This window comes from Anomaloglossus baeobatrachus, chromosome 4, assembly GCF_048569485.1.
Source record: "Anomaloglossus baeobatrachus isolate aAnoBae1 chromosome 4, aAnoBae1.hap1, whole genome shotgun sequence".
Taxonomy (NCBI): domain Eukaryota; kingdom Metazoa; phylum Chordata; class Amphibia; order Anura; family Aromobatidae; genus Anomaloglossus; species Anomaloglossus baeobatrachus.
The window spans coordinates 384,199,461-384,215,206 of NC_134356.1; the positions used below are offsets into that span (position 1 = coordinate 384,199,461).

Below are 15,746 nucleotides of genomic sequence, written 5' to 3' on the forward strand. Positions count from 1 at the left end.
GGAGAAAAAGTGGAGCACCCTTTGGTGCCTTTCATGTGGCACTAAGGGGTGCTTAGCTTTGTATTTAGCCAAAAAAATGAAAAAAAAATGACGTAGGGTTCCCCCTAGTTTAGTAGCCAGCTAGGGTAAAGCAGACGGCTGCAGCCTGCAGACCACAGCTGGCAACCTCACCTTGGCTGGTAATCCAAAACTGAGGGCACCCCACGCTGTTATTTTAAATTAAATAAATAATTTAAAAAAAAAAACACGTAGGGGTCCCCCAAAACTGGATCACCAGCCAAGGTAAAGCAGACAGCTGGGGCCTGATATTCTCAGACTAGGGAGGTCCATGGTTATTGGACTCTCCCCAGCCTAAAAATAGCAGGCCGCAGCCGCCCCAGAAGTGGCGCATCCATTAGATGCGCCAATCCTGGTGCTTCGCCCCAGCTCATCCCGCGCCCTGGTGCGGTGGCAAACGGGGTAATATATGGGGTTAATACCAGATGTGTAATGTCACCTGGCATCAAGCCCTGAGGTTGGTGAGGTCAGGCGTCTATCAGATACCCGACATCACCAACCCAGTCAGTAATAAAAAAAAATAGACGACAAACACATTTTTATTTGAAAAAACACTCCCCAAAACATTCCCTCTTTAACCAATTTATTAGTTTGAAAAACAAATCCAGGTATGCTGTAATCCAAGGGGTTGCCATGATGATCCACACTGTCCCAGTCAATGAAGAGCAGGATGTTCCCCATTGGCTGGGAGAGCAGTGCAGTGACCTGAGCTAACATCAATGGGTCAGCCCAGGTCACTGCAGGGGGGTGACAAGTGCTGCTGTCAGCGAGGTACATTACCTGCGCTGATCTCCAGCACACTGACAGCCCCACTGAGTTCAATGACCGGCGCCTTCCCCTCAAGTATCGCGAGAGGTCCGTGACGTCACCGCTAGTCAGTCTCGGGTCGGAAGCGAGAGAAGGTGATGTGACAAGCGGCGGCCATGGACCATGGAGGAAAGTGACAGCGCTGAGGTCGGGATGGCGGGACTTCATCACCGCAGGTAAGCCGAGCGGGGGGGGCGGGGGGGGTTTGTGTGTGTGTGTGTGTATATGTGTACATGCCGCGGGCAGGAGGGGGCGGAGCGAGCTGAGCGGGAAAGTGTGGGCTTCCTGCACGTAACTAAGATAAACATCGGGTTACTAACCAAAGCGCTTTGCTTGGATACCCGATGTTTATCTTGGTTACCAGCTTGTGGCAGGCTGCCAGCGATGGCTCCTGCACACTGTAGCTGTAAAAAGCCATGCTTTTTGATGCTAGAACCGTTCTCGAACGTATCTAGAACTATCGAGCTTTTGCAAAAAGCTCGAGTTCTAGTTCGATCTCGAACAGCCCCAAAAATCACTCGAGCCGCGAACTGGAGAACCTCGAACCGCGAACCGCGCTCAACTCTACTTAAGAATCAAAATCTTTCACATTGAACCTAAAAGCATAAAGTATATTGACTCAGCAAGCATGTTTTCCAATATGTACATATTCAAAGGAAGAATACAGGTTAATAATGACTAGAGAAAAATATTGTAACACAAGAGATGAGCAGATTGGTTTGTACAGCTATGGTCCACAGACCACATTAGTGCTCTTTGGGTATGGACAGGAGCTGCACAGATTTTCTGAGCATCCACCAGTACAGTGTTTGATTTGTCTGAAGTGACATCATCTGTCCCATGTGCAGTGCACAAGTTACATCTCACCAGCCTGCTAATAATAAGTAGAGCATAAGCTCCAGGAGGATATAATAATAATAATAATAATAATAATAATAATAATTTTATTAATTTATATAGCGCTATTAATTCCACAGCGCTTTACATACATTGGCAATACTGTCCCCATTGGGGCTCACAATCTAGTGTCCCTATTTGTATGTCTATTGGAGTGTTGGAGGAAACCGGAGTACCCGGAGGAAACCCACGCAACCACGGGGAGAACATACAAACTCCTTGCAGGATATGGAAATTTGTGCAGCTCCTCTCCACAAAGAGAGAGCTTTGGCCTGGGCCATGGACTAGGGTTGCGCAAGATGATCCACTTGGCTTTACGCAATAATATTGGTCAGAAACATAGATATCAGCATAGATGTTCCCCAAACATAAAAAAATAATTATGACAAATGTGATACTGTACTGATCTTATATTTTAAAATGCACAAGATGTGAGAAATGAAAAAAAAATACACAGTGTAAATGAGTGTCCTTTTATCATTACAGAGGTTGTCAACTACTTTAACATTGATGGCCTATCCTTAGGATAGGTCATCACTCCCTGAACAGCCAGACTCCGATACCTGGCAATCACACCGTTAAGCTGTTGTAGGTGCAGTCAGTGGCAGCCGAAAATGCTCAGTTTTGGAGCTGCTCCACTTTCTGATATTGGTCGTGGTCGGGTATTGCACATCCATCTTCCATTCAAATGAAAAGGAAGAGAATGTGATGTAGCTGTCCACGCCCACTAACAGTTGATGGGGTAGCTCTTGAACTGTGAATATCCGGCTGCCTACTGCCACTGATGGCCCCAAGAACAGCTGATCGGTGGGGTTGCCAGGTGTGAGACTCTGGCCCATCAGACACAGATAACCTAGACTTAGGATAGGCCATCTATGTTAAACTAGTGGACAACCTCTATAACTATATGATGCGCCTTTGCTGCCATTTTAGGACATGTAGGTGAGGTAAATTGTCTATTGGACATAGTGCTACAATCCTTTATCCCAGAGATACCCAATGTTTCCATATAATGGAGTGTTGAGAAACCCTTTCAATAAAATGTGATCTTTATCTATTCTCTTTTTATACATTTTTGAAAAATTAAAAGGATTTTGTAGGTTTATTGCTTTTCAAGCAATTGATAAGCACTTGGTTATAAAAATAAAAAAAAATCTTACTCACCGTCCTTGACTTCGGTGCTGGCTCTCCACTGCTGCTGCAATCATTGTTTATATGAGGTATTGGTAATGCGTACAACTGCTGCAGACAATCACTGAGCTTCCCAGCCTAATCCCTATACATTGACAGAACTGCTGAGCTTAGTGATTGGCTTTATAAGGCTGTGTGCACACGACGCATTTTATAGTGCAGATTTGTCACAAAACCTGAAGGGAATCCTGGTCCCAGCAAAGTCAATGAGAATCATGAAGTATAATGCACACATTGACAATATTCTTCTTGCAGATTTGATACAAGTTCAAAATCTCTAGTATGTGAATTCTTTCAATGTTTTTGCTCCAGAGATCACCCATAGTAATGAATGGGAAAAATTTGCATCAAAAAATGCCCTTTAGAAACGCACCAAAAAAAAATAAAGAAAAATCATTTTTGCGTCATTGCATTTTCCCTGCCAAGAGATGCGGAAATGGTACAGAAATTTCTGCATCAAATCCTAAACATATGCACATAACCTTAACATATTTATGATGTAACAGCTGCAATCTGTAAACCACCAGTGATACTTTGGCAGAGAGGCCATGCTGGACCCAGGCAGGTTAAGTGAACGCTCTTTTCATTATTTTCAGAGATAGGCAATGTGGTGAAAACACTAGTCACAGAAAACAGCATTTATTTGATCGCTTTTTCTGAATACAGTAATACCATATTATCAAAGTCTTTTATGATGTACAGCCACAGCCTGCATGTCACAGAAGGGATTATATGAGAGGCACTGGAGCCTTCGGCCAGCCCCTACTGTTCTGACAACCCATCGGCTCCTTTCGAACATCCCGCGAAGATGTGGGAACGTGGGTATTGAATGCCAGAACTAATTTCAAGGCTGGACCATAACGCTTAAATGCTGCTATCATTTTTTGACAGTGACATTTAAGAGGTTTAAGAGTGAGGCCCCTTTCCCACATCAGTTTTTTGCCATCAGTCACAATCCGTTTTCTCAACGGATCGATGGATCCGTTGCAGATTGTGGAAAAACTGATGTGACGGATCCATTTTTCGACGGATCCGACCAGCTGGGGGCTAAATAATAATTGGCGCATGCGCAGTTAAAAAAAATCGGAATCCGTCATCGGATTTCCTCATGTGACAGATGATGATGGATCCTGCGCCCACTGCGTTTCCATTCTACCAAACGATGGACGGCGACGGATCCATCGCTTTCAGTTTTTTCGACATACATGTAAAACGTTACTGTGGACATAGTCTCCGTCTGATGAACAAACATTTTTCAATGGATCCGTCGGATGACGGATGAAATGTGAAGCCATACGTTGCTAATACAAGTCTATGAAATAAAACCGAATCCAGCGGCATCAATCACTGGATCCGTTTTTTTGTTTTAAATTCAACTGATTGTGACTGATGGCAAAAAACTGATGCGTGAAAGGGGCCATAAAGGACGCTTTTAAAGTTTTTTTTTTAAAGTTATCTAGAGCTGGGCAAAAGCGGGATTTAAAACCCAGAAAACTCATTGCAAATTACAAAGCATGAAAAATTAATGTTCAATGTACAGTACATGTATAAAATGTCAACTTATCAATTTTCATAAAAAAGTGAATAGCAGCAATAAAAAGGACCACTATGACAGGGGTGGTTTACGTCAACATTTTTACAACAGAAACGGAAAACTAAATTAATTTAAAAAGTGACTTCTTGGGATTTTTAACTATTCTCCATGGTTTATTCCAGAACTTACAATCTAAGTGTTTCCACATCCACTTTGTTTTATAATAGGTGTTCTGCTTACCATTTAACCATCTGGAGTCATGCTGCTCTGTTCTAATTGGATGATGATTTCCAAGCGTGCGGAAAATGGCAAAATCTCTTCCCATAAAATCTGCTGCAGTCCCTGAATACAGCTCCCCATCTGTGAAATGAAGCAAAAAATCAACAATTTATATTTTTAGCCAGCTCAATCATATTTGAATCCCACAATGTTACACTGTGACTTATGTATGTCCTTTGTAAAACAACTATAGCACGCTCGCTTTTCATTCCGTAATTTATATAATCCAGTAAACACCAGATGTGCAACAACTTTTTTTCAGTGTAGAACTGTGATATTTCATACCCACCTTGCTAAACTTACATGTACCAAACCTACAGTTCTGCCTTGCTATAGTTACAATTTAATATGTTTTATGGCTACCTATGACAAATGGCTCCACACTATGGCAAAATCTGCACCCAGCCAAATGTATTCAAGGCTACAAAGAATGGCTGAATTCACATACGTTTTACGTACTGTTGGCAGTATATACCAAAAACCATAAATAAAATGTATCAACCATCCTCTTTGAAATAGCATTCATAGACTACTATAGGGCAACGGCAGATGCCAAAAGGGTCTAATTTTGCTTAATGTCTGGCAGATTTTCATTTGTATATTGATCCAGATCTCCCATACATTTCAAATGGTTGTCAACTCTATTCTCACTCAACTTTTAAAGTCACATATCTGAGGAAAAAAAAAAAACACTAACGACACCATAGCTTAAAATATATACAGCAGTCGGTATTTTTATTCTACATTTTGCAAATCAAATTACAAACTCTTAAATTCACAAAGTTCAGCAAATTTCCTAATATTCGGACCAAATTTGAGGTCCATCACATCGATTCGCTCATCTTTATTTGTTATCCATATCCTCTAAAGGATATCTGTCATCTAAAAAAATGCTATTAACCTGAAAATATGGGGTTAATTGGGTATTAAACCATTGTGGCAGTTGCATTGAGAGTCCAGCTGCTAGTAGGAAATTAATTATAATCCTTCCAGCAGTCTCAGGCTTTCAGTCATGGAGGCATGGATGGTGTCTCTTCAGTCACCCATCAGTACGTAGTGATCCACAGCTGTAAACATCCCCTATTATTGACTGACAGCTGGCATTACAGCAGTGCTGAGCCAGCTGTCAGTTAGTTCCAGTGACGTGGTCACAGCGGTCACTCAGTATGTACGGAAAGGTGACTGAAGAGACACCAGCCAGGCTTCTATGACTAAAAGGCCAAGTCTGCTGGAAGAATTAAAGTTAATTTCCTCAGTGCATTGGGTTGCACAAATTTTGAATTCTATTAATCTGCAGATTAACCCCATATCTGCAGGTAAATCACATGTTTTGTCATGACAGGTTTCCTTTTAAATCACTTTTATACCTTTTATGTAAATGAAGTGTGAAAGTGTATGTGTTTTGTATTGTAATTTACTGTAAATGTGTTCATCCAGGCTGTTTTACATAAAACTAGCAATGAGCAAGTGCTACTATGCTCAGTACTCAATGTTGAGTGAACACTACGATGCTTGGGTCTTCTTTACTCGAGTAGAGCAGGTCAAAAGCTCGTAGAAGTTCAACTCAGGTAACAAGTATTATGGAGGTGCATGATTGGGCAGTTTGGCTCTTTGCCCTCATATAGCAAGCCATAAAGGGAGCATTTCTGGGGTAGGATGGGCGGGTTATTTTGTTTTATTGGGGGTACACCCTACATCCAAAAACATTGTTTTTACCCCCAGTGAAAGCCATTCAGAGTCTGCAAGTGGCACCAGCTGGAGTGCCAGCTACCATCATTCAGTAAAGCAAGCCTATGCTTTGTGTTTGATGTTTCATGAACAACATTTCCAAGCACCCACAATACGCGGCAGAGCATAAGGTATACCAGAGCACCCAATGCTCGATCTAGAATCAATCAGGGGTGAGCACACCTGCTCATTACTACATACAACATTTATTAAAGTGAACCTGTCAGGGGTAATATGCACTAAGAACCTCGGGCAGTTCTGGGTGCATATTAGTGATTCGTGCCTAGCTGTCCTAGCATAAATAAACAGGTCTTTAGAAAAAGTATTTCTAAACATCATTTCTTATATGCTAATGAGGCCAGTAACTAGTTGTAAGGGCATCAATTCTCTTGGGCAGCTGGCACACATAGGATGTTAGCACCCCCTATGGGTGTACTAACCTGCTAATGAATGTGCAGCTTCACCGTGCATACATCAGTTTTGATGGCAGCCAGCGGAGGATGGATGCGCACTGTGCAGGTTCCAGAGTCCTCTGAGCTTCCGATCATGCACACTAAATTGATGAGGGGTCTAAGCATTCTGGCTTCAGTGAGGTGGTAGTGTGCATGACCATAAGTCCCCGGGACTCCAGATCATGCGCAGTGTGAATCCATCCTCTGCAGGCTGCCATCAAGACTGAAGTATGTGCGGCAAAGCTGCGCATTCATTGGCATGTTAGTACCCACAGGAGCATGCTAACATGCTAAGGGGGCTTACTAGCCAAGGGAACTCACGCCCTAGCGACTAGTCTCTGGCCTCATTAGCATATAATAAACGATCTTAGAAATACTTTTTCTAAAGAGCTCTTTAGCTACACTAGTGTATACAGGGACTGCTAGGCAGGGATTACTAATATGCACCCTGAACTGCTTGTGGTTCTGAGTGCATATTGCACCTTACAGATTCACTTTAAAAATCCCACTGATGGAAAGAAAATTGCACACTTTAAATTTCCCAGTACTTTTAATGCCACACATGGCTTTTGCTTACAGACTTCATGAAAACCTGCAATGTTGAATTTTAAGTAAACATTTTGCATGAAAGCAGGATAAAGAGATACTTAATTGGAGGGAAATTAGGGTATAAAAAATGGACACTCATGGCACATAACGGTACTCACCTTGTAGGAAGTATTAATTAAAAACTAGGACAAGTAGGCCTAAGACACAGGGCATGAAAATCGTTGTGAGTGGAGTGCGATAAAACATCGTATTCCACTCGGACCAATATTAACCTATGTGTCAGTACCCAAGAGTGATTATTTTCTCAGCCCTAATCGGACTGAGAAAATAATCGCAGCATGCTGCGACTGTAATGCGTTACTGGTTTCTCTCGCACCCATTCAAGTCTATGGGGCGAGAGAAAAATCGCACTGCACTCGCGGTACACCGGTGTACTCATAGTGTAGGGCGGGAATGGCAATAGCAGATAATGATTAGCTATTGCAAATCTTTCATTAGTTGCATTTTTATCAATGAATTACAGTGCTGACAATACCCGAAAGGTTATAAAGGCAAGACCTACACTACTGTGCAATGCATTTCATTTCCAAAAGATAGTAGATTTTTTTTATTTCAGATATGAGGTTATTGATTTTTCTACACAGAGTGATCCAGAAACTGAATTTTATAAAATGTACTATTAAAAAGTACAAGGTTTTGTTGCAATAATAATTTCAAATATATCACTTTTATTTAGAAAGTTCATGGCTGATGTAAAAGTTAAAAAGAAAATATTAAAAGAAAACAGAAATAAGCAGCAATAAAATATGAATACTATCATTCAAAAATAATACAAATTAAGCATAAAAGTAAATAATATTACAGATATGTGATACAGAATTATTCAGATTTACTTCAAAGGTAAGCAGCACTATAAATGATCTGGCTAGCTCAGCATGAGGTATATAATCAAAAATATACCAGCACTGCAGTCTTATTAACAATTTGTGAGTGGTTTTCAACCTGAAGTACAAAAATACCTTTAATTACAGCCCTGCCCATGTAATTTTAAGAAAAACACATAAAAACGTGAGCATTAAACTGACTTTGATGTTTTGCTCAACCTTTATATAACCTTATGCCTGTTTTGTTATCACTTACTCCACAGGCGCCTGAAAAAAAAAAAAAAGGAAAATAAATCGATGGAACCTAATATAAATGATCAGTGCACCTTCCTGCTCTCGCACTGCATGCTTAAGGTCAGTTAGAAAGGTGCAGAGTAACAATAAGAATCTGTAAATTTGTAAATATGATACAATATAAACTTATGAAAATGTGTCCAAATATGTTCAATTCTTGTTACAATTAATATAGTAGCAAACTTACACAATAATATTATCTAGTATCATCTAATAAGTAGAAAACTACTTAAAAGCATGTACATCCAAATCAGTAGAAAACACATACGCAACTATAATTTTATTAATAATATAAAAATCACTAGAAATGTATGGATCTGACAGTATGTGAATTTACTAAATTGTAAGGATTTTCCAAGGAAATTTTATTTGCAGTGAAGTTATTCTCAGTGAACTACAGTCATGCTTGAAAGTGTTGGCACCCTTTAAATTGTTGCAGAAAATAAAGTATTTCTCCAAAGAAATTATTTCATGTACACAAATTTGCTTTGTGAGCATTGGAATTTCAAGAAAAAAAAAAAATATAAAAAAGGAAAATAGGACAAAAATACAAAAAATTGGTAGGAGAAAATTTTAGTCACCTTTCTGAAATTGTGGATAAACAACTTTGTTTCAAGCATGTGATGCTTGAAGATCACACCCGAAACCAGATAAAAAGGGGAGAAGTTGACTTAATCTTTACATTGTGTTTTGTGTGTTCCACACTAATGGTAGAGTCACACTGGCATATGACTTGCACGAGTGCAATGCAAGAAAAAAATTGCACCATGCTACAATTATCAGTGAGAGACGTGTCACTCACACTTATAGAAGTCTATGGGTGCCAGTGAAACATCGGTCTGCACCCGATGTCATCCAAGTGCAGTGCGATATACGCACAGGCTGACAATGGAGGAGATGGAGAGATCATGCTCTCCCTTTCCACCACAGCTGTGGTCCGATCAAAGGATTGGATCACAGTTGCATGACACATGGCTCAAGCTCACAGCAGAGTGGGAGCCGAGGGTCATTAGCATAGCACATCTGATTCTCCCGCCTAAGCATGGTGAACATAAAGAGGTGACGAGAACTGTCTGAGGCCTTGAGAACCAAAATAGTTAAAAAAAAAAAAAATAAATCAACAACTTCAAGGTTATAAGTCCATTTCCAGAGATTTTGATGTTCCTTTGTCCTCAGTGTGCAGCATAATCAAAAAGTTCACAACCCACGGCACTGTAGCTAATCTCCTCGGATGTGGATGGCAGAGAAAAATCTATGAAAAGTTGCAGAGTAGGATGGTCCAGATGGAATTAAGTAGCCCCAAACAAGTTCCAACGAAATGAAAGCTGTCCCGCAGGCTAAGGGTGCATCAGTGTCGGAGAGAACTATCCAATGACATTTGTATGAAATGAAATGCTATAGCAGGAGACCCCAGAGGACCTCACTGCTAACATAGAAACAAAAATGCTAAACTGAAGTTTGCAAAATTGTACATCACTAAGCCAAAATCCTTCTGGGAAAGCATTTTGTGGACAGATAATAATAATAATAATAATTTTATTCATTTATATAGCGCTATTAATTCCACAGCGCTTTACATGCATTGGCAATGCTGTCCCCATTGGGGCTCACAATCTAGAGTCCCTATCTGTATGTCTTTGGAGTGCGGGAGGAAACCGGAGTACCCGGAGGAAACCCACGCAAACACAGGGAGAACATACAAACTCCTTGCAGATAGTGTCCTTGGTGGGATTTGAACCCAGGACCCCAGCGCTGCAAGACTGCAGTGCTAACCACTGAGCCACCGTGCCGCCCAACATAGATGAGATGAGACCAACATAGAGCTTTTTGGCAAAGCAAATCAGTCTACTCTACTGTTTAAGAAAAATGGAATCAGGCCTACAAAGAAAAGAAAACTACCTACTGTCAAATATGGTGGTGGTTCAAAATTTTTTTAAGGTTGTTTTGCTTCTTCTGGCACTGGATACCTTGGCTGTGTGCAAGGCATCATGAAACCTGAAGATTACTGAAGTACCCAGCATCAGAAACTTAGGTTTGTATCCTAGTTCATGGGTCTACCAGAAGGACAATTGTGTTAAACAAACTTCAAGTAGCACCCATAAATGGATGGCAACAAAGCCCTAGAGAGTTCTGAAGTGGCAGCAATAAGTCTAGATCTAAATCCCATTCATTGAACACCTGTGGAGAGATCTTAAAATTGCAGTTGGGAGAAAGCACCGTTCAAATATGAGAGACCTGGAACAGTTGGCAAAGAGAAGAGTGGTCCAAAATTCCAGTTGACCACTGGACACCTCCATCGCTTCCAACGGGGAATTTCGGCTCAGTGCGCATGACCCCGGAGTTTTAGTCATGCGCACTATGAAGGCGGGTGTACGCGTCCTGGCTTCAGACTGAAGTAGTGTGTATGATCCAAACTCCAGGACCCCTATCCCCCGTTGGACGCGATGGCGGCGGATAGGTGAGTGAGATAATCCTGTGATGCTGCGTATTCATTAGCATGTTAGCACGCCCACGTGGACGTACTAACATGCTAATCAGGGTGACTGGCAAGGGAAGCAACGCCCAGGGGGCTACGGCACTAGCTCATTAGCGTACGGTAAAAGATCTTTAGAAATTCCTTTTCTAAAGATATCTTTATCTATGCTACTGTATACAGGGATGGTTAGGCAGGGACTAGCAATATGCACCCTGAACTGATCGTGGTTGTGGGTGCATATTGGACCTTTCGGGTTCCCTTTAACCCTTTCACCAGCCGGCAATTTTCTGTTTTTAGTTTTCCTTTTTTTCCTCCTCCTTCTTCAAAGTTTCATAACTTTTTGTAATTTTAAGTCAATATAGCCATATGAGAGCTTGATTTTTTTTCAAGACAAATTGTAGTCTTGAAAAGAAACCATGAAATTGCAAAAAAAAAGTGGAATTCCACATCTTTTTTTTATTTTTTATTTAAGATGTTCATTATATGGTAAAACTGACGTAATAATATTATTTACTAGGTCAGTGCAAGTTTGTAGATACCAAAGATGCATAGTTTTTTTTTTTTATTTAATCAGTGTAAAAAAAATTCTGAAATTTGTCACCCCCAAGATGACACTTTTGTCGACATTTTCCCACAATCATAACGTTTTCATTTTTCAGGATCTAGGGCTGTGTGAGGGCTTATTTTTTACACCCTGAGCTGACTTTTTACAAATACCATTTTTGGGTAGATGGAATATTTTGATTGCCTGTTATTACAATAATGCGGTGGCTAAAAAAAAAAAAAAGGATATTTCTGAAAACGGCGATACCAAATATGTTTTTAGAAAAAAATATAAAAAATATTACATTGTTTTACTTTCAATGGGGAAAAGGAGAGATGAACTCCTGTGTTTATATTTTTTTTCATAATTTTAACCCCTTCACGACCTTGGACGGATCTATCCGTCCAGGATCGTGTCCCGTTAAGCCCCGCCCCCTGCCGCGGGCAGGCGGCGTGGATCGGCACACATATCAGCTGTTTTCAACAGCTGACATGTGTGCCTGCTAGCCGTGGGTGGAATCGCTTCCACCCGCGGCCATTAACCCCTTAAATCTTGCTGCCAAAGTCTGGCAGTAAGATTTAAATGCGCGCGGCCATGGTTGTTACTTACCGCCGCCCCCACCGGAAGTCACGTGTGTTATCACGTGACTATCGGTGGTTGCCATCGTAGCACAGGGTCATGTGATGACGCCTGCTGCTACGATGTTTCACTTTCGTTTTCCCTCGGCCGAGAGCAGAGGGAAAACCAAAGTGACTGAATCTGCTGATTACAGCGGTATATCTGTGATCAGCAGATAGTGATCAGCAATCGGATTGCTGATCGCTATAGCCCCCTAGGGGGACTAGTAAAATAAAAAAAAAAAAGTAAAAAAAAAAGTTTTAAAAAAATAAAAAAAACAAAAAACCTAAAAGTTCAAATCACCCCCCTTTCCCCCCATTGAAAATTAAAGGGTTAAAAAATAAATAAATATACACATATTTGGTATCGCCGCATTCAGAAATGCCCGATCTATCAAAATATAAAATCAATTAATCTGATCGGTAAACGGCGTAGTGGCAAAAAAATTCCAAACGCCAGAATTACGTTTTTTGGTCGCCGCAAGTTTTACGTAAAATGCAATAACAGGCGATCAAAACGTAGCATCTGCGCAAAAATGGTACCATTATAAACGTCAGCTTGAGACGCAAAATATAAGCCATCACTGAGCCATAGATCCTTAAAAATAAGAACGCTACGCGTTTCGGAAAATGGCGCAAAACGTGCGCCACTTTTATTGGACAAATTTGTGAATTTTTTTTAACCCCTTAGATACAAGTAAACCTATACATGTTTGGTGTCTACAAACTCGCACCGACCTGAGGCATCACATAGATACATCAGTTTGATCATATAGTTAAAACGGTGAATAAAACATCCCAAAAACTATTGTGCGATGACACTTTTTTTGCAGTTTTTCCACACTTGGAATTTTTTTGCTGTTTTCCAGTACAATATATGGTAAAACCTATGGTTTCATTTAAAAGTACAACTCGTCCTGCAAAAAACAAGCCCTCATATGGCAAGATTGACGGAATAATAAAAAAGTTACGGCTCTCGGAAGAAAAGGAGCAAAAAACAAAAACGCAAAAACGGAAAGTGCCCGGGGGCTGAAGGGGTTAAAAACCTTTTCCCTATTTTTTATTATTTTTATCAGTCCTCTTAAGCCATGTGCCCATGGGAGAAAATATCTGCGGATTTTGCTGCGGAAAACCAGGGAATTTTCTAGATTTTCCAGATAAATCCACAGGTTTACGCAAGTACAAACACTCCACATGTTATGCTATGGGATTTGGGGAGTGCTGTATCAATGCTGCAGTTTTTGCGGCTGCGGAAATTGCTGTGGATTTCCCGCAGCCGCACATAACTGCATGTCAATTATTAATGCGGAATTATATACGAAATTCCTGCCTTTCCACTATGGAGATACAGGGCGGGAAATCCGCAGGAATTCCGCTCTGTTTTTGCATGCTTACAATTCTGCAGAAATTCAGCATCAATGGATAGCTGCGGATTCCAGGGAGTTGCTGCGTGAACATGCGTAAATATCTGCAAAAAAGTCCACAGGTATTTTCTCCCGTGAGCACATGGCGTTAGGTGACTTGAAGCTGCAATCATCCAATCACTCAATGCTGCATGGAGCAGTGTAACAGCACAACAATGTACAGCAGAAATACTGACTTCCTATGAATGCTGGCACACTGCCAGCATTCACAGAAAGTTTGTCATGAAAGAAACAGAGCACATCAGCTGAACCCTGACTGTCCTGACAGCCTACCAGCGCCCCATGATCACGTGGGATGATGTGCTCTCTGCTGGAGCACCTAAAATCCCGCTATCAGAAAATGACTGGAGTATTTAACTTGTTAAAAGCAGCAGGCGGATCTCCACTGTCTGCTTCTATAGGCCTCCATTCTGATGCCATATCTATGGCCTAGCATTCACTCTAGGCCAGATCTTCTGTCTGTGGGCAGACCTTGGAAGCTACTTTGTAGTGATTTTCGTGGCCTGTTTATAATAGGAAATCCTGGCCTGAAGGGAACTATAGGACTGGAAATTCAGCAAAACAGAGGTATAAAGAACTGGACAACTGACAGTGAACAAGGAGCAGTAGGAGCAGTTGAAGAGGTGAGTAGTGAGGTGTTTTTTTACTAATAAAAACTCATGCTCATTTCATTGTTCCCATAACTGGCCACCCCGCCTATCCGTACACTCTGTCAGGTTCTCTACACTTCCATCGCATCATATCTACAGTTTGCTATTTACTCTAAGCAATCACTCCTGGCTGCAGGCCCCAGATATCCCTGCACATGGGCATTATCCTCCAGGGCCTGCTCGCAGTTGGAATTCCTGGTCCAGAGTAAAAAAGAGGTTCGGGGGTGCACAGCAGAGAACCGGACAGAAAACAAGGAGCAGTGGAATTGGCCAGAAAGGTAAGCAATTTTGTCTTTTATCTTTTTGCCAGTCCTATATAGCACAGCAACACAGTTGACCACCATTTTGCTGAATATGCATGCAGCGAATTAAAAACAAAATCCATATTCTCCAGAATGTGGATTTTTGTAAAATTTGAGTAGAATTCAACTCTACCCAAACAATTTTGCCCATCTCTAAAAATCCCATCTCTGTATGGGCAATATTTTCTTAATTTGGTGCTAAGAGAAGAAGATACCTTCATATTTTTAAAATCAGGTACAAAAGTATATATACAGTTGAAACAAGAAGTTTACATACACTATCCAAAAAGACACATGCGTGTTTTTCTCACTATCTGACATGAAATCAGAATAAGCTTTTCCTGTTTTAGGTCAATTTGGAAGCAAAATTATTTATATTTGTCAAATGCCAGAATAATAAGAGAGAATTTTAAGGCATTAATATTTCTTTCTGCAAAGTCAAAAGTTTACATATATTTCATTAGTATTTGGAACCATTCCCGTTACTCTGTATGTTTTGAGTCAAACATTTTGGATAGCCTTCCACAAACTTCTCAAAATAGTTGGTTGGAATTTGGGTCTATTCCTCTTGACAGAACTTGTGTAACTGTGCCATATTTGTAGCTCGCTTTCTTTGCACCGGCCTTTTCAGCTTTGCCCATAAATTTTCAATAGTATTGAGATCAGGGTTTTATGATGGCCACTCCAAAACATTGACATTGTTATCCTTGATGTCTTGCGATATTGCTTCAGTATTGCCAAATAATCATCTTTCCTCATGATGCCATATATTTTGTGAAGTGCACTAGTCCCTCCTGCAGCAAAATAATCCCACAATATGCTGCTGCCACCCCTGTGTTTCACATTTAGGATGGTGTTCTTAGGTATCAAAGTTCTCCCTTTTTCCTCCAAATATAATGATGGTCATTATAACCAAACAGTTCAATTTTCCTGGGTGCATTTGCAAACATATTAGTCTTTTTTTTGTATATTACTTTTGGAGTAATGGATTCTTCCTGAGAGTGGCTTTTCAGCTAATATTAATACAGTACTTGTTTTATTGTGGATAATGACACAATCTT

The 15,746-nt window shown here is 40.7% G+C and overlaps 1 protein-coding gene across 1 annotated transcript in view; it reads right to left on the minus strand.

The window, feature by feature from the left end:
* SEMA3A (semaphorin 3A) overlaps nucleotides 1–15,746 on the minus strand; it is a 376,079-nt gene that overhangs the window by 98,268 nt on the left and 262,065 nt on the right. The window contains exon 6 of the mRNA XM_075345229.1: nucleotides 4,727–4,846. Within this exon, the coding sequence (XP_075201344.1) occupies nucleotides 4,727–4,846 (120 nt within the window). The remainder of the gene's footprint in view (nucleotides 1–4,726; nucleotides 4,847–15,746) is intronic.